The following is a 19,744-nucleotide window of genomic DNA, read 5'->3' on the forward strand; positions in this document are numbered from 1 at the left end:
TCTCAGCAACTTCTTCCCCAAAGACAAACCTGCAACCCATCGACACTCCAATAAAAATGTTTCCCCTTTAACACATAAACAAAAATAATCACACAATATGTTTGCCTCAAACCTCTATCTGTCCTCTACATACAGTGAGAGTGGACTCCCCCGTTGGGCGGGTCCATGCTCCACATCGCCTGGTGGGCCTCACTCACTCCGCCTCACTCACTCCGGGAGGGGCCTCCGCCGTCGGGAGCTTTCAGTCACCTGCCAGCGCTCAGAGGGGACGGACGTCGCTCCGTGTTCCTCCCTCTCCACTCTCTTATTTTAGGCTTTCTGCCTTATCAAAACATGTCTAACTTATAAATAAACATCGCTACTGTCGCTGGGCACACGACCAACTACAAGCAATCACTATGACTGGCTTAAATCGTGCTTAATGCAGATTGTCTCGTCGAGGGCGCTCCTCCCTCTGACGGAGCTTGGTCAGGGCGCTTCCACGGCCCACGAAAATGTCTCTGGGCGGGTTAATACTCTCCTCGTCGACCAGGACTTGAGACCACAACGTTCCCAGCTCGATTCTACAGCTGGCACGTCTACACACTTCTCTTCTCTTGGAGATATATCACTAGGGGTTCCCTTCTGACGGGAGCTCAACGGAGCGCGGCTTTCCCCCTGCGATGTCTGGCCTCAAGTGAGGTCAAAGCCCTCCAGAAGCGAGCCTCACACCTCCAGCAAAATGTCCACATCTCCTAGCCAGTCATTTATATGTTTTCTTCTTCACTGCCTATAATCCTAAATTGTTCATCATATCCAACCAGCTATTTTACATATGTGTTATCACCTCTATATTTCTTAGACCTTCTGGTTAGGTCAGGCTTGATGAATAACTCTCAAGGGGGGAGACTCGTTTCTCCTGTAGGCTGAGATCATAACAATACATTGTATAAATAATACATTACGTGGTCAATCTTGGATACAAGTCCAATATATCATCAAGTGTTCCAGTACTCATATAGTAATTACAGACTTCAGCATACCTTAGCCCAGGAGGGCGAAAGTCTGTCAATATGGGACATTCAATATATATGACAGTTGGGAATGGTAGGGATGACGAGGTAACGGGGGAGTGGGATATGGTGGAGGAGGATTAGGGGACAGTATAGTGGGGAATGATTAGGAGGACGATGGGATGGTGTGGCGGGGATGGTGGGAAAGACAAAGGGATGAAGGAGGAGGGGACGGGGGAGAGGGGAATGATTGGGAGGATGAGGGGACGGAGGAGTGAGGAATGGTTGGGAGGACGAGAGCACAGGGGAAGGTTGCTATGGCTGGGTACAGCCAGTATTATTTATAACAAAAATAATAATACCAATAATGAGAAAATCCATAGGAGCCGTGATGAGGGTTTGAATGTATGCGATGGGTGTTCTCACTCACACGCTGTAGTGACTAGACCACAAAAAAGACATAATTGTGATTACTCACTGAGTGTTGAATAATAATAATAAAAATAATAATGTGAAAATCCTTTGGGGCAATGAGGTCATGTGAACCGGCATTCTAGCGATTCCCAGGCACCTGTCGTATCCTACTCAACCAAGATAGGACAAAAGCCATTCAACCCAGAGCTTATTCATAAAATTGTGGTTGGGGCACCAGTTGGGGGCTTCCAGACCCTCCCAGGGAATCCAATGCTTCTCGTCAAATACAAATAGGAAGCAAGGTAGCTAAGCACAATGGCATGGAGAGACTCCAGAAATAACTGGATATCAGAGAACAGAGAGAGATACCAGAGGGCCAGAAATGGATACCTCAGTGTGAGGAGGGAAACAGAGGCAATTTGAAAAAGATACTACAAATAAAACCAAGACCCAACCAAAGCTGCTATTCAGCCACATCAGGTGGAAAATAACTGTGAAAAAACTGGTGATGAAACTGAAAAAGGGAGACGATGGCGTTATGACCCCACGTAGCGTGGTAGAACGAGCCTACCCAGTGAGTTATTTTGCTTTCCAGACCTGAGATGAAGAGATCAGAAGAAGGAAAATATAAAACTAAAGGTCGGTGAGTAATCTAAGAATATGAGCAGAGGTTGAGCGTATGATAATATAACATGGAATAAGATGTCGATATTTTGGTGATGTAACGTGGCGCTAGCATGACGTCATGATGTTACTTGAGTTACAGCAGTCGTCACGGATGGTTGTACTTCATTGATCGTCTGGAAGAAGGAAGAATATAGTGCCCTGTGTTAGCAGTAAAGTGAAGGCTACTTGTTTTTAAGTGTGAGGAAGATGTTGGGGGGCATAGTACACCATTTCTCTATGATTTGAATATTATTAGAGACTACCTAGAATCGAGTGATTGGTCGCGCCTCTATGGAACTCTAAATGTGTGCTCCTTCAAGAGGAAGAAAGTAAGCAGGCGTTTCTGTGTGAAGCCTGCCGGAAGACTCCATGTACTGTAGAATACCAGAGTACCATGTAGAGTACTGTAGAGTACCATGTACTGTAGACTCCATGTCAGGACTGTAGAAAGCCTTGTGAAGAAGTCCTCAAACGATTTTTGTGGGTGGCCTGTGTGAGCTTCAATTGAGCGCCCGAGAGTGAGCACCCCCATGTCATCTATTCTGCGGTAAGCTTCTTTATTCTGTTCTTACATAAGCTACCAGTGTTTGATCGTATGCCCAGTGATCATAGTGAACATATGTGTATACTGAGTAGAGATTTTATTAAGACAGCTAAAATAAAGATTTTGCTAGAGGGAGGAGTGATACATCCTCTTTCGACGGAAGTCAAGGGGCGACTAGGGAGCGAAGGAACCCCAGCGTCGCGGTTAGGGTGGAAGTTCCCAGCGGCGTGTCAATACATGTTTCCAGCTTGGACTAGTCCAGGATGGGGGAATACCCACCACAGTTGGACGGTACTGTGCGGCATTGGAGGGCGAGATTTAATGCTGGGATATAGGTTTATTACTTATGTTTTGTTAGGAAAAAATATTTTCATTGGCATGGTAATGGAATTGCAGGTTTTTGTGGGAAGAAGTTAATTGAGAAACTTCGAGGCTGGAGTAGAAGTGTATGCTGAACTCTAAGGTAGAGCAGAGCTCTATAGTGAGGAGTTGAACTTTAAGCAGTGCATGGGAGCTACATGTTCCATTGTGCAACCAGTGGAGAAGCGTCAATGATGTTGGAGTAGGACTTCGTTGTGCAGCAGATTGGGAAAACTGCAGAAGTGCCTTTCCTGATTTTTGGAGAACCGAGATATAGGCATTGGTATTGAGCCTCTAGTAGCAGAACAGAGGCTCATGTGGACACATTAATGTATGGAGGGGAGTGTTTGAATGCTTATTGGCATGTAAAATGCTGTGTAGGGTGAGAGATTGATTTCTTCATTTGTTGGGGGACACTTATGTAGATGTCCCAGGTATTTCAGCCCCAAGTAGTGTGGTGGGTAGTAGGTTGTGAGCCAAGAGTTGAGCAACCGCCTGATGTAGATAGTTGGTGAACCCAGGATATGATATTGGAGTGCTACCAGGTTGTAGCAGCCTTGTCCGTTGTTCGGTAATGTGGTGTATTATATATAAATATAATATTATGTAAGTTTTATGTATTAAATGTTTTATATGTTAGCTGGTTTTGCTCTTGTCCTTGATGAGGTTTCCCAAAAAGCAAGAGAGTGTGAGGGGTCACGGCTGTTGATAGGGTGACAGTAGACACTAATTCACAAAAACAGATTTTGGAGATCATTCCAAACAAGGAGAGAGTTTAGAGTCACAGCCCTGGAAACACAAACCGAAACTGTCTCTATTTTCCGTATGTTACAACTTGTAATAAAGTTGTTACAATTTTGCTTAACGTGTTTATGACGTATTAGAACGTTGTTACGTATTGAACGTTTTCAGTCGCATATAGTCCTGGGGACCATTCAGGCTTGTTTGCATTTGTGTTCCTCACATGTACCTAAAGAATGAGGTGATTTGATAAAATGCTATGCCCAAGATTACAGTCCGAGTGCCGGCGGGGAAGTGGTTCAAATAGCTTCGGCTATCACTTCCTTAGTCCGGTCGTGATGGTCAAGCGGATTAAGGCGTCCTGTAGATACCAGTTGCGTTGCTCCTGGGAGTAAAAGCTCCTATGTTTGTTTCCTTAGTTCATGTCGACATGAACTTGAAACCGGCCATATACTATAACGTATGTTGATGACATTTTTACACAGGTACCTGATGTCAGACATCTGCAAGAGCTGAAGGAGGCATTTGAGCGGAATTCTCTGTTGCGTTTCACTTACTAGATGGAGAAGGATGGGAAACTGCCATTTCTAAATGTAACAGTCATGGAAAGGAGAGGAGGTTTCCACACTGCAGTCTACACTAAGGAAACAAACAAAGGAATGTGCCTCAATGCCAACAGTGACTGCCCAGACAGGTACAACAGGAGTGTTGTTAACGCTTATGTCGACTGTGCTCTCAGCCATAGCTCAGGATGGAAGCAAGTCGATGAAGAACTCTGTAGGGTAAGGCAGATCCTAGTCAACAACGGCTTCTCCAATGGTTTCGTTGAAGACATCATAAGAAGGAAGGTGAAACGCCATGCAACCTCTGAAGAGACAACTAACACAACACCTTTAACCCCTATTAGACTTTTTTACAGGAACTTCTTTTCCACAGCTCATAAAACGGAGGAAATTGTCCTGAAAGATATTGTTGATAGGAACGTTATCCCTACAGACAAAAATCAGAAGATACAATTGACGATTTACTATAAAACCAAAAAAAAAAAACGGCCAACCTACTCATGAGAAACTCTTCACACACAAAGCAGAATGCTTTAAAAGAGACCAACGTCGTCTATGCCTTCAAATGCCCACTTGGGGACTGTAAGCCTCAAAGAACTCAGTATATAGGCAAGACAACAACATCTCTTTCCAGGCGATAAACGATGCATAAGCAACAGGGCTCCATTAAGGAAAATATAATCTCTTCCCACAACAAGACCATCACCAGAGAAATCTTAACAAACAACACAGAAATCATTGATAGATACAGCGATAGCAGGCGGCTTGACATCTGCGAGGCACTGCACATCAAGAAGTCAACACCAGCAATCAACATCCAATTAATGCACAACTATATTCTACCCACTTCAATGCTCCGCACCAATATAGAAGCATCAACAAATATGGGACAATAGGCCCTTTGCAGTTACTTCCATTCATCCCTTTAATTTACCCAATTTATACCCATTGTTTCGTGTTTTGTCTTGTGTTGAAAGTTTTGGTCACCTCATTCAAAACTGTTGTAACACATCACATCACCCAAATGCAGGTATATAAGATGAAAAGTGTTTAAATTATAGCATAGTAGATCTCTGCTTAGTGTTTGCAGGTTATAGTTGTGTGTGTGTAAACTAAAGTCTTTGAAAATGTAATAAGTTATTACGAAACGCATTCAAGTGTCGCGTCAGACTAGAAATAAAAATGAATTTAGGGGAATTGATTTTTCAATTACCATCGACAGTGAAAAGAAACATAAGCAATATTGAGAAAATTTGTGTTAGAATTATTAATCTTACTTTTTCGGTCATATATAATATATATATATATATATATATATATGCCTTAATCCACTTGACCTTCACGACCGGACATAATGAGGTGATAGCCGAGGCTATTTGAACCACCCCACCGCCGGCACTCGGATAGTAATCTTGGGCATAGCATTTTACAAAATCACCTCATTCTTTCGGGCACACGTGAGGAACACAAATGCGAACAAGCCTGAATGGTCCCCAGGACAATATGCAACTGAAAACTCACACCCCAGAAGTGACTCGAACCCATACTCCCAGGAGCAACGCAACTGGTATGTACAAGATGCCTTAATCCACTTGACCATCACGACCGGACATAATGAGGTGATAGCCGAGGCTATTTGAACCACCCCACCGCCGGCACTCGGATAGTAATCTTGGGCATAGCATTTTACCAAATCACCTCATTCTTTGGGGCACACGTGAGGAACACAAATGCGAACAAGCCTGAATGGTCCCCAGGACAATCCTGGGGACCATTCAGGCTTGTTCGCATTTGTGTTCCTCACGTGTACCCCAAAGAATGAGGTGATTTGGTAAAATGCTATGCCCAAGATTACTATCCGAGTGCCGGCGGTGGGGTGGTTCAAATAGCCTCGGCTATCACCTCATTATGTCCGGTCGTGATGGTCAAGTGGATTAAGGCATCTTGTACATACCAGTTGCGTTGCTCCTGGGAGTATGGGTTCGAGTCACTTCTGGGGTGTGAGTTTTCAGTTGCATATTGTCCTGGGGACCATTCAGGCTTGTTCGCATTTGTGTTCCTCACGTGTGCCCGAAAGAATGAGGTGATTTTGTAAAATGCTATGCCCAAGATTACTATCCGAGTGCCGGCGGTGGGGTGGTTCAAATAGCCTCGGCTATCACCTCATTATGTCCGGTCGTGATGGTCAAGTGGATTAAGGCATATATATATATATATATATATATATATATATATATATATATATATATATATATATATATATATATATATATATATATATATATATGTCGTAACTAGTAGCCAGAACGCACTTCTCGGCCTACTGTGCAAGGCCCGATTTGCCTAATTAGCCAAGTTTTTCTGAATATATATATTTTTGTAAATTTTTTCTTATGAAATGATAAGCTATCCATTTCACTATGTATGAGTCCATTTTTTTAAATTTGAGTCAAAACTAATGTAGATATATGACCGAACATAACCTAGCAAAACCTAACCTAAACTAACATAACTAAGTCAATAATTTATGTTCCTAATATAATACAATAATAATAATTTAAATAAACCAATTGGAATCAATTTGTTTAAAAAAAGAAAATCACTCGACCTGTTAGGCAAATCGGGCCTTGCATAGTAGGTCAAGTAAGTAAGTAATTATCAAAAGAAGGCACCAAACCGGGAAGGCTATGTAGCACCATCAAATGCGCAGAATAATCAGAGGGCGCTAAATATCACCATGGATGCCAATACGAGAACAAAAACGCATAAGGCGAATGGTATCAAAAGTATCCGAGTCACCAAGAATTCTATTGAGGGACAGGTGACCGTGAGGGGCGGTCGGAAAGCAAGACACACGCTCGTCCTAGAAGTCAGGACATTCAAGAAGGACATGCACGACCGTAAGAGGGACAATGCAACTAGGACAATAAGGAGCGGGGCGGCGCTCCATCAAGTGACCATGGGTTAAGTGAGTATGGCCAATACGCAACCTCGCCAGAGCTGTTTCCCATCGCCGGTTACGGTGATAGGAGGACGGCCACGAGGAAACACAACATTCAAGAGTACGTAGTTTGTTACCAGTAACAGACGACCAAGAAGCCTACCAACAGGTAAGGACGGAAGAATGGATAAAAGGGTAAAAGTCGGAATATGGAATACCTTTACGAGAGACGGGACAAGAGCGGACAGCTTCCTTGGCGCAGCATCCGCACGCTCATTTAAAGACACACCAATATGGCTGGGAACCCAACAAAACTCAACCGACTTAAATTTACTGTGAACAAGAAACAGCCAATTCTGGATCTCGACAACTACTGGATGAACCGGATTAAAGGACCCGAGAGCCATGAGGGCACTTCGAGAGTCAACAACAACTACAAAGGAAGACTGACAACGAGAAAACAGGAGACGAAGAGCATAGAGAATAGCATAAAGCTCCGCTGTAAAGATGCTAGTCTCCGGAGGTAAGCGACACATATAAGTGCGATCAGGAAAAACAACAGAGTAGCCAACACCGTCCGCAGATTTAGACCCATCGGTGAAGACAGAAACGGAGCGGGAGTGAGAAGAAAAGTGCTCAAGGAAAAGGCGTTTTAGAACCGTAGGAGGGGTAAAAACTTTAGTGATACGGGTCAAGGAAGTACAAAACCGCGGAAGAGGGACTCTCCACGGAAGCAAAGAAGGATCAACAGGAGGAGAAACATTAGAAATATGAACGGAAAGAGAATCCTGTAGGCGAGATAACCGGACAGAAAGAGGGAGGTGGTGAAGAGGAACAGGGACCGCAGGAGGGGTAAAAGTTAAAGCACGACAGAGGCGAGAGGAAGGATGTTGTAAGGACCGCGCATGATAGCGAAGACAGTAGCGATCACGGCGATCTTGGAGAGACAGGAAGCCAGTGTCAACATACAAGCTAAGGACGGGAGTCGAACGAAAGGCACCAGAACTGAGGCGCAACCCAGCATGGTGCAAAGCATCAAGACGGTGAAGAGTAGAAAGAGAAGCAGACGAGTAAGCAGGGCAACCATAATCGAGCTCAGACAGGACGAGAGAGGAATGTAAAGCAAGGAGAGTGCGCCTATCTGACCCCAAGAAGTATGGGACAAGACCCGTAGGAGGGTAAGGGCCTTAGAGCACTCAACACGGAGGTAAGAGATATGGGGAGACCAAGACAAACGAGTGTCAAGGAATAACCCCAAAAACTTCGCGGAATCTTTGTACTCAAGGGGATGACCATAAAGTGACAAAGAGGGACGAAGAACAACCCGTTTCCGCGTAAAAGTCATGGCACAAGTCTTAGAAGTAGAGAACTTGAAGCCATGATCAGTGGCCCAAGACGACATGGCATCAGTTGCAAGTTAAAGCCGGCGCTGAAGGAGAGGCGAATCATCACCCTGCCAGCAAAGGGTAAGATCATCGACATAGAGAGCGGAGAAGACACCTGAAGGAAGAGAGGAAAGAAGACCATTGAGGGCAACCAGAAAAAGAGTAGTGCTCAGAACACTACCCTGGGGCACACCTTCGTATTGCTGAAAAGTGGCAGAGAGAGCGGTACCAAGGCGCACCCGAAAGGAACGACGAGAGAGGAAGCTGCGGAGAAAGAGAGGGAGATGACCACGAAGGCCAATAGAATGAAGTTGAGATAGAATATCATATCGCCAAGTGGTGTCGTAAGCCTTTTCCTGGTAAAAAAAGGACGGCAACAACGGAGATCTTCGTAGCAAAAGCAGTACGAATATAGATCTCCAAGTTCACCAGGACATCTGTCGTACTGCGGCACTTGCGGAAACCAAATTGAGAAGGGGAGAGGAGGTGATGGTGTTCCAGGAACCACATCAGACGAACGTTAACCATACGTTCAAAGAGTTTGCATACACAACTTGTGAGGGCAATAGGGCGAAAGTTCTTAGGGGAAGTACCCAGAGACCCCGGTTTGCGAACAGGGAGGACAACGGCATCGAGCCAGTCCTCAGGGACTGACGACGACTCCCAGATCCGATTATACAGACTCAGTAAATACTGAGACGTGCACGGAGGGAGATGGCGAAGCATCTCATAATGAATACCTTCGGAGCCCGCCGCCGTAGAACTGCAGAGGGCCAGGGCAGAACGAAGTTCAGAGAGAGAGAAGTGATCATTATAGGGAAGCTGAAGACGAGTGCAGAAATCTAAAGGACGAGACTCAAGGACAGGTTTACGAAGAAGGAAACATTGGGGAAGATGGAGACCAGAGCTAACAGAAGAAAAATGGGAACCCAGTTCGGAAGCGACCTGCAACGGGTCCGCCACAAGAGTATCATGGAGGTGAAGGACCGGTGAAACATCGGGAACGAACTTACCCGCTATCTTGTGGATACCCTTCCAGATCTGGGGCAGAGGAGTTTCGGACGTAATTGTTGAGACATAAGATGCCCAACATTCACGTTTAGCCGTACGGATGGCCCTACGGGCCACCGCACTCGCTTTCCGAAAGAAAAGAAAAGAATCGGCCGTCTGCCGACGGCGGTGCCTCATCCAGGCTGCACGCTTACAGCGGACAGCCCGGGCACAATCCGCATTCCACCAGGGAACGCACTTCCGCGGACCCCGAGAGGAAGAGCGAGGAATAGAGCGGAGGGCAGCGATGAAGACAGTGTCATGAAAGAGGAGGAGAGCGCGAGGGAGAGGCAGAAGGGAGAGGTCTGAGAGAGCAGCACTGAGGATAAATAGGTTCCAGTCCGCTTTAGCAAATTGCCACCTAGGAAAAAGAGAGAGAAGGGCGAAACGAGAAAAAGGAAACAAGGATAGGGAAATGATCACTGCCATGGAGGTCATCAAGAACCTGCCACGTGAAATCTAAGTAAAGAGAAGAAGAGCAGAGAGAAAGATCAAGACAGAAAAGGGTGCGAGTCCGAGAGTCCAAATGAGTGGGCTCACCAGAATTCAGAAGAGACAGGGAAGAAGAAAGGTGAAACGGCTCAAGAAGGCGACCCCGGGTATTCGTCAGAACGTCACCCCAAAGAGAATGAAAACAATTGAAGTCCCCCAGCAAGAGCACAGGCTCCGGCAAGGAGTCCAAGAGGCGTTTCAAATCAGGAAGAGAAAGCGGGACACTCGGGGGGAGATAAATGGAACAAACTGTGTACCATTTCCCCACAAAGATACGAGCAGCAGAACAATGGAGAGGCAAAGGAAAAAGTAAAGGAACAAAGGGAACATCAGCGCGAATCAAGAGAGCAGAAGAATTAGGAGCCCCAACAACGGCTGGGGGGGGGGGAGAGAAAGGAATAGCCACGAAAACGACCAGGACGAGCACCAAGCATAGGCTCCTGGAGACAGACACAAAGGGGCGAAAACCGCGAAATCAGAAGTTGGAATTCGAGGAAATTGGCATAATAACCTCGAACGTTCCATTGAAGAATAGACATCGACGAGAAGGGAAAGGACAACAACAGAGAACAAGGAAGAAACAAAGGCGAAAGAGCAACACAGCACGTTAAAGAATATCAGGGTCAGGATCAGGGTCAGCAAAGTCAGGGTTAGGGGGCATGGGTAAACTGAGCAAAGACGGAGGGAAGGAAGCGGGAGAACAGACCAGAGGTGGGCCATCGGGGTCCGGAGGAGGAGGAGGAAGAGGAGGAGACAACGGAGAGGAGCAGTCAAAGACAGCAGCAGGAAGAGGGGGAGTAGAAAGAGGGGAGAGCACCTCAGCAAGAGCAGCAACCGAAAGGGAAGCAGGGGCCAAAGAAACCTCCATAGCAGGAACAGGGGGCGCAATTACTGAAATGGGAGGGGAAGGAGCAACAGAGCCAGAAGTAGGGGCTGAGGAAGAAAGCGAAGCCTTCTTACCCGCAGGGGAGGAGGAAGGAGAGGAGCCAGGCTTACGCTTCTGACTTAAAGAGACCGGTGTCTCAGCAACTACGTACTGGGCAACGGATTCCAGTGTCTCAACAGGAGGAGCTGAACGAGAGCACACACGACGGCCGTTAGGAGAGCGATGGACATCCGCCTGCACCGACAGGCGGCGGGGAGAGCCGATAGATGGAGGAAGAGGATGGGAAGGAGGATCGGAGGGAGACGAGGAAGAAGACACAGGAGACATGACAGACCGGGTAGAAAGAAGGGGAACCCCAGACAGAGGACCAGGAGGGGGACCATTCGGGACAGAACGCAAAGGAACAGAGGAGGGGCAGTGGGCGCATCAGGGTCCAAGGCCCAGAAACGGTTGTGAGTCTGAGGAAGGAGGGAAGGACGAGGAGAGGAAGAGCGCAACACGCGAGCATAAGAAACGTTAGCATAAGGCGGGAGCCGGCGAACCTGGCGCCTCGCCGCAGGAAAAGATAAACGCTCCCGGTGCTTCAAGTTGAGGACGGCTGCCTCAAGCTTGTAATGGATACAGGCACGGGAGAAGGTAGGATGGGCCTCACCACAGTTGAGGCAGCGAGCTTGGGGAGAAGTGCACTCCGACTTAGAGTGACCTTCACCCCCACACAGAGGACAGAGAGAAAGACAGTCCCAGAGCAGCGGAGGGCACCATGCCACACCTCCAGCACTTGTTAGAAAGTCGAGGAGAAGGAATATACTCCTGGACAGAGCACCTAGCACCAGCAAGAATGACAGAGGATGGAAGGGTCCTACCATCAAAGGTGATCTTCACAACACGAAGGGGTTGACGGCGTCGACCACGAGGGGGACGAGTAAACGAGTCAACCTGGAGGACAGAATGGCCTTGGGCATCAAGGATATGCCGAATATCATCGTGGCAATCCTGCAGGTTCCGAACACCGGTTGCAACATTGGGTGGAAGGAGAATACTGCTAACACTGGCATTCATCCGAACGTTCTTGGAGACCCGAACAGGAATCTCGCCAAGGCAAGGTAAGGCAGCCAAGCAGGAAGCTGCATCCTGAGAAGGAGCAGCAACGACACGTGTACTGAGACGAGTGAGGTTGAAGGTAACAGACGCATCCACGGAATCTACAAGATGCCGGTGGAGGGAGAAATCGTCAGGAGGCGCAGAATCAAGAGGGAGGAGATCAAAGTATTTGGCCCATGAAGGCCAAACAAGGCCTGATACGCGTCAGTACGGGAAGGAATCAAGCGAGTGCGGCCAGGGCGCGAACGGCGTTGAGAACCCCCAGAGAGAGAGGGGTCAAAAGGCGCAGTAGTCACAACGAGAGACTTAGCCGCACCAGGGGACGAAGTGGTCACCACTGGGGGCTGGAGGTTCAACCCAACCACAGAGGAGGGACGGGAGCTGGGGGAAGAAGTCAGGATGGTCAAAGGAGGAGCAAGGTCGGGGCCCAACGCAGCGGAGGCTACAGAGCCCGGTCTTCCAAGACAGGCCGACTCGGGGGCTTGGTCGCCCACCCCATGAGCCCGAGAGGGTACATCAGAAACATTTAACGACATACAGACGAAGAGTGATAAATTCATTCACGAATGTGCCCCCATACCCACCATGGAGCCTCAATTAGAGGCAGGACACCCAACAGGAAGCTATCGTCGATCATGCCGGGGCCCCCTAGGGGTGCGTCGTGAGTATACGCCCCACAAACGCCACCTTAAGAACCGTCAGTCCGTCGAGATCGGGTTCAGCGGTAAAAGGGGGATTGACAATAAAAGGTTCCCCTCGCTCAAGACTTGGGAACAACAGTTCTACGGTGCAAGAGTATGCCTCCTCAAGCACCCGGGCGTCAAAATAGAAGAAGTCCAAAGAAATAATCCAAAACAAGCAAAAGGTCGGCAGGAAACGACAAGCAGATAGGAGAAGAGGGGGGAGAAAAAAAAACATAATGAAAAGGAAAAGCGATCTGGCACAATTAGAGAAGACAGCAACAGGAGTGCAAGGCCGTAAAAGGACAGAGGACTGTCCCACGGAGCATCACACTCCGGCAGCCATTCACGAAGCCGCCCTCACGACGGCAACGGGCCGGATGGGGAGGGGGCATAGTAGGCCAAGAAATGCATTCTGGCTATTAGGTACTAGGTAAAGGTAATGGAGTTCTTATTACTACAGCATAATGTGCTCCAGCTCCAGTTCTCATTACCCTCCAGCACTGATCAAATTGATTGTCTTATTGTTACATCAGACTAGTGTGATTCCCTCGTGCATTGTTATTATTATTATTATTATTATAATTATTATTATTATTATTAAAAAAATCCACTGGGGCTGTGAAGCGACGCGAACCTGTAACCAAGGCATTCCAGCCTCATACCCTACCATGGTACAACAACTGAAATCTCACGAAGTCTGGAGGCCCCTACTGAAGCCAACATGTTCTTTCCTATGACCCACAACCAACAAGGGGTCATACGTAAGTAGGGGCCTCCAGACCTCCTGTGATTTCAGTAAGATCAGCATAATAACTTAGCAATAATTCGTATGTCAATATCGTTTTATTTATTTAAATTCCTGCGAAGATGCAGCTAACGGTGTAAAAGTCCTTACTTATGGACATGGTCATTTTGAATTTCTACGCAAAGTCTGACGACTCTATTCCAAAAAGAACACGGCTTATATATGTTACTTCCCAGTTTATGAGTGTTTTTTGTAATAGAGAAATATTCCAACATGCCACTGCAGCAACCAGGTTCCAGTCTCATGACAGATCACCAGAGAGAGATGATTAGTTCTTACATTCATATTATACCGTTCTACCTGGCATTGTAATTAAATGGTCCAGTGGAGTGAGAATTTTGCGGTGTGATTAGCTCCTGTAATCACCTGACAGATGTCTGAGGAGGAGGTTACAGCGGCACTAGAAACAGCGCTGGAGTGTGGGTACCGACACTTCGACACAGCTGCTAACTACCGCAACGAGACCATCATTGGCCAGGTCCTGCGGCGGTGGATCTCTGAGGGAAAAGTTAAGCGGGAGGAACTCTTCATCACAACAAAGGTAGTATCACTGACAAACAACAATGGTCTTCATTTGAAAGTTAATGGCATTCTCCGTAGTCATTTTGTCAAGATTTATATGTAGTTTAACGGCATTATTTTTTTTTGAGCTTCCAATCATGTGAGAATTATATTAAAGTATTTTGTTCATCCGCGCATTACTATATCAACACTATTATTAATAGGTAGTTATTGCAATGAATTTGACTATTTCTCAAATTTATATTTGTTTTAAGTGAACGTCTTCGACAGAACTAGGCAACTAGGCGCAACTAGGGCAACTAGGCGTAACAATGTTTGTATTATTGCCGACTAAATTTTTTTGGAGAGTTTACTGAACAAACAATACAGAGAATGCTGAAGCAAATTATTCATATCACACCACACCATGTCACGTAGTGTGACATGACGTGATGTGACACGACATGATGTGACATGACGATGTGTGACTTCACGTGATGGGACTCAAGTGGTGAGTGACTTTTTTTTTTTTTTTTTTACATGCAAGCATGCAAGGGAAAAACAATAAATACAATAAAACAATAAATGAAATAGGACGCAACAAACAAAAAACCGCCGGCCAGAAGGACCGACAGCCCAGCACAACAATTAACAAAACCGGAGAAGGTAACAAAGGAGGCATGAGATACACACATCTAGACAAAACAGCAAATAATGTACAAACATACAAGCACGGCAAAGAAAACAATAACACATAGTAACATTATAAGGCATTTAGCAAGAAAAAACAAAAACAAGACAATCACACCGGCCGGAAGGACCGACAACAACGCACATTATGAACAACATGCAAAGACACAATCACAATATATAACAAACAAACAACACTTTAAGCATGAATATAACACATAGGGCAAAGAAATAACACAATAAATGAATACATGAAGAAAAACTCACACCAAACCACCTGCTATGGCCCCCCCAAAAAAAAGGGGAGGCACGGGCACAAACTACACAAGGGCAAACAAGCAGCCATAAGGGCACACAGGACAAGAGTAAACACAGAAGTCAGGAAATCAGGAGACATACTTGTTCGGAAATAAACTCCTAGGGAACCGGACATGAAACGCCTCCCAGAGCAACCACCGCCAAGGGTCGAGACCATCTACCAGGGACGCCATCTCATCCGGAACCCCGGCAACAAATATCCGCAAACAGGGGATCCAAATGGTATTATGCCGGAGGCGAGTGATTGGCACACGCTCCCACACGAAGACAGGCTCGTCACTAAAGTTCTGCGGCTCCTCGTACAATGGTAAAGCAGCAATCCTCCTCCAGTGACTCTGCGGCAACGCAGACTCCGGCAACACGTCCCCCAGGTGTCCAATGCACAGCCTCCGAGCGAGACCCGCACAGAGGGCACCACCACAGGGGCATCAGCAGCTACGGGCACACCGTCGGACGACAGCCGGGAATCCGATCGGCGTGGATCCTTCCGCAAAGTCACCACCAGGCTACGCCCAGCACCAGCATCCTGACCATCCCTGGCATCGGAAGCCACCTCCCCCTACCATGGAGAGCCCTCCGGTGGAGGAGCAGAAGGCGCACGTGCGACACAGCCACCGTCACCAGCAGGCACATGGACCTCCACCTCCTCTAACCGTGGAGCCAACTGCGCATTCGGACCCACACCGCCCACATCCGAGGATCCACAGTCACTAAAATCCCAAACATTGGCCCAGGCGGACGACGAACGCCTAGAACGTTTGGGCTCCAGCCGAAGATCGTCAGAGCCGGAAGCAGACCCAGAAACATGGGCACCACCAGCCGGACGAACCGACGCCCGACGCAGACCGGCAGCAGCCTCTACCACAGGGGGAACCTGACCACACACAGTAGGAGGCTCCGCAGCCACCCCAACACCCAGCACAGGAGGGACCCGAGGGGAAGACGCAGGGCCAGGTTCCACAGCCGAAGACGAGGAAGCAGACGGCGACGCTCCACAGGGATAACAAGGAAGGTCCATGGGAACGGCAGGGCCAGAAACATGGTCAGTAGGAACATCCGACGGCACCGCAACACCCGGAGGAGGGTCTGCGACAACCGGGGGAATGTCGGGTAATGCTGGGGGATCCTCAGCAGCGAACGGGACGCGCACCTCCTCTCCCCCGAAGTCCTCCTCCAGAGGGAGCGGCGGGAAATCCTCCTCACGGAACAAGTTCACAGGAGCAACTGGATCAGCAGTACACCCGGCAGCCTGATGCCCCAACAAGCCATACCGGAAGCAAGTGCGGGGTTGCCGGGCATAAAACACCCGCACGTAGTACCCCAACAGCCGGATAGAGGACGGAATGTCCGACCTCAGCCGCATCCCGAGGGTTCGAATGTTGGTCTTCACCCCGGAATATGTGCCAGACAATAGCGGGTTCATCCGCACACTGACGACGGAGCCGTACCTCTGGAAGAATCGCCGCAGGAGAACCTCAGGAAACTCCATGGGGGCGCCATGTACACTGACATAAGTTACAGCTCCACTACGGTCCGAAATAGTCACAGACCCTGCGCCGTCCTGCAGCTGCAAAGTACGTCCCTCGTACTTCCGGAGAAACACACGGTACACCGCCTCCCCCACAAACGTAATGACGACACGGCTAGCAGTTACCAGCTCTACACCATACACATCCTGTACCGGGACGCGAAGCATGTCACTCAAGACTAAGTCCACCAACGGGTAACCAGCACGGCAAGTAAACTCCAGTCCTATGGAGTTTAGCCGCACGACAGCCGGAATAGGGCCGCCCATCGCAAAACACGCCACGTCCCCACCACCAGGAACAGCAGCGAGGGTAGACACCCCCACACCCCCTGCTGGCGAAAATGACAACTACCACAAAATGCCGGAGCGGTCAAGCGACACGTCCTCACTCAACGGCAGCGCAGGTGGAACTCAGGTGAGTGACATTGCACAGAACTAAGATGTCCATTCAAACTATAAAACATTTACAAACATTCTCAGTAACTACCAAATAGACTTCCATAGTCCACATTTACATTGTTTATGTAACATAACCCTGATTCAAAATGGATAACCAGGGGATTTAGAACCTTATTGGAGAAAAGGTTATATGCCAATTAATTATTAATAGTGAAGTCTATTTAGAACAACAAATTGTCAAACTAGCAAGAAATGTTTTTAACAGAAAATGAACAGCTGAAATAAGTTTGGAAATACGTACAACAGAGCAGGCAGAGGTAAATTTCACAGACGTTTTCACATATATAAAACAAATATAGTTGTGGGAACTGGGAAATGGAAAAATGAGACAGGTCAGGTAATTAATTATAACAAAAAATGGATCGGATAATGATTAATTTATTTCGGTATTTACATGATAAGACCTTTATGTTATGGCAGGAGTTGAACAAACTTGTGAAGATGGTGAGGAAGACAAGTGGCCTAGTTTAGTGGCTATACCAGGTACAATGTTATTAAACAATTAGGACCAAATTAAGCCCAATACGTCTCCAGGCCAGACGAAATATTTGGCAGGATTTTTAAAAATTGCAAAAAGAGCCAAGTGAACCCTTGTCTTGCACATTAAATTAATAATTAATTAGAGGCGAGGAATCTTGTATAAAATATATTTCAGCATTTGACAGCGGAAATAGTAGTGACATTCTATATGTGAACTCTAACAAAGCCTTTAATGCTGGGCCTCACCATAACCTGATTTAGAAGTGCAAGGAATCGAGGAGAGGATTAGTTTCTTAAATTGATTCAGGTTACTTTACAAAAAGCAGAGTTAACATAAATGACCTCATTGGATGTATTCTACAAAATACTTGCTGACGAGGTACTAGGTCGACACGGGACTGAAACTTCACCAGTGCCATTCTAGCCAAAAAGTTTCAGTTGGATGTCTCGACCTGAGTAGTCTTGGTGGATGTGAACCAAGGGCTCCGAGTCTCGTCTGGGGTTTTTGAAAAAATTTTGTTCCTGCATTTAGTATTAATGCTGTGCCAAGAGACATCCCAAGTAATCTATCTGGAATTATTTTCAACTGGAGCTACAGATTATCAGACTCGCTGCGATAAACTGACGTTCTCGACATGTTTAATAATGACGCAAGACAGTCTATAACCAGTCATTATATTGCTGAGTAGTTACGCAAGGGATAGTAAAGTTAAATGTAGTCACCAGGAGCGAAGAGACAGTCAATAGTCGTCTGAGGAATCAGGTGAATCAATATGGCTCCGAATGTCATTACATTAGCTTAAGTGATAGTTGGCACTTAGCAAGCAAACACTTAACAATCACTTAATAGCCAGAAACATAGCAGGCAGGCATACATTAAGAGTCAGGCACTTTTAAGGAAAGCACTTATTAGGTAGGAACTTAGGACGTAGATACTTAGGTGGGTACTGAGGCAAATATTCCACTGCTGCCACCTGCGGTGATTAGGGGTACAGTGGTACCTGTACCGCTAGTGTCACCTGTTATGACCAGAGGTACAGTGGTACCTGTACCGCTAGTGTCACCTGTGATGACCAGAGGTACAGTGGTACCTCTACCGCTAGTGTCACCTGTGATGACCAGAGGTACAGTGGTACCTGTACCGCTAGTGTCACCTGTGATGACCAGGGGTACAGTGGTACCTGTACCGCTAGTGTCACCTGTGATGACCAGGGGTACAGTGGTACCTGTACCGCTAGTGTCACCTGTGATGACAAGAGGTACAGTGGTACCTGTACCGCTAGTGTCACCTGTGATGACCAGGGGTGCAGTGGTACCTGTACCTCTAGTGTCACCTGTGATGACCAGGGGTACAGCGGTACCTGTACCTCGAGTGTCACCTGTGATGACCAGGGGTACAGTGGTACCTGTACCTCTAGTGTCACTCGTGATGACCAGGGGTACTGTGGTATCTGTACCTCTAGTGTCACCTGTGGTGACCAGAGGTACAGTGGTACCTGTACCTCTAGTGTCACCTGTGATGACCAGGGGTACAGTGGTACCTGTACCTCTAGTGTCACCTGTGAGGACCAGGGGTACAGTGGTACCTGTGCCTCTAGTGTCACCTGTGATGACCAGGGTTACAGTGGTACCTGTACCTCTAGTGTCACTCGTGATGACCAGGGGTACTGTGGTATCTGTACCTCTAGTGTTACCTGTACCTCTAGTGTTACCTGTGATGACCAAGGGTACAGTGGTACCTGTATCTCTAGTGTCACCTGTGATGACCAGGGGTACAGTGTTACCTGTACCACTATTGTCACCTGTGCTGACCAGGGGTACAGCGGTACCTGTACCGCTAGTGTCACCTGTGATGACCAGGGGTACAGCGGTACCTGTACCTCTAGTGTCGCCTGTGATGACCAGGGGTACAGAGGTACCTGTACCTCTAGTGTCACCTGTGATGACCAGGGGTACAGCGGTACCTGTACCTCTAGTGTCACCTGTGATGACCAGGGGTACAGTGGTACCTGTACCTCTAGTGTCACCTGTGATGACCAGGGGTACAGTGGTACCTGTGCCTCTAGTGTCACCTGTGATGACCAGGGGTACAGTGGTACCCGTGCCTCTAGTGCCACCTGTGATGACCAGGGGTACAGCGGTACC

The 19,744-nt window shown here is 47.4% G+C and overlaps 1 protein-coding gene across 6 annotated transcripts in view; it reads left to right on the forward strand.

Moving 5' to 3' along the window:
• LOC123749832 (1,5-anhydro-D-fructose reductase-like) overlaps positions 1 to 19,744 on the forward strand; it is a 263,169-nt gene that overhangs the window by 43,358 nt on the left and 200,067 nt on the right. For 5 of the 6 annotated variants that reach the window (XM_069317412.1, XM_069317420.1, XM_069317431.1 and 2 more), the window contains one exon: positions 13,997 to 14,164. The exons of the other annotated variant lie outside the window; for it this stretch is intronic. In XM_069317412.1, coding sequence (XP_069173513.1) covers positions 13,997 to 14,164 — 168 coding nt within the window. The remainder of the gene's footprint in view (positions 1 to 13,996; positions 14,165 to 19,744) is intronic. 6 annotated transcript variants of the gene reach the window in all.

This window comes from Procambarus clarkii, chromosome 8, assembly GCF_040958095.1.
Source record: "Procambarus clarkii isolate CNS0578487 chromosome 8, FALCON_Pclarkii_2.0, whole genome shotgun sequence".
NCBI lineage: Eukaryota > Metazoa > Arthropoda > Malacostraca > Decapoda > Cambaridae > Procambarus > Procambarus clarkii.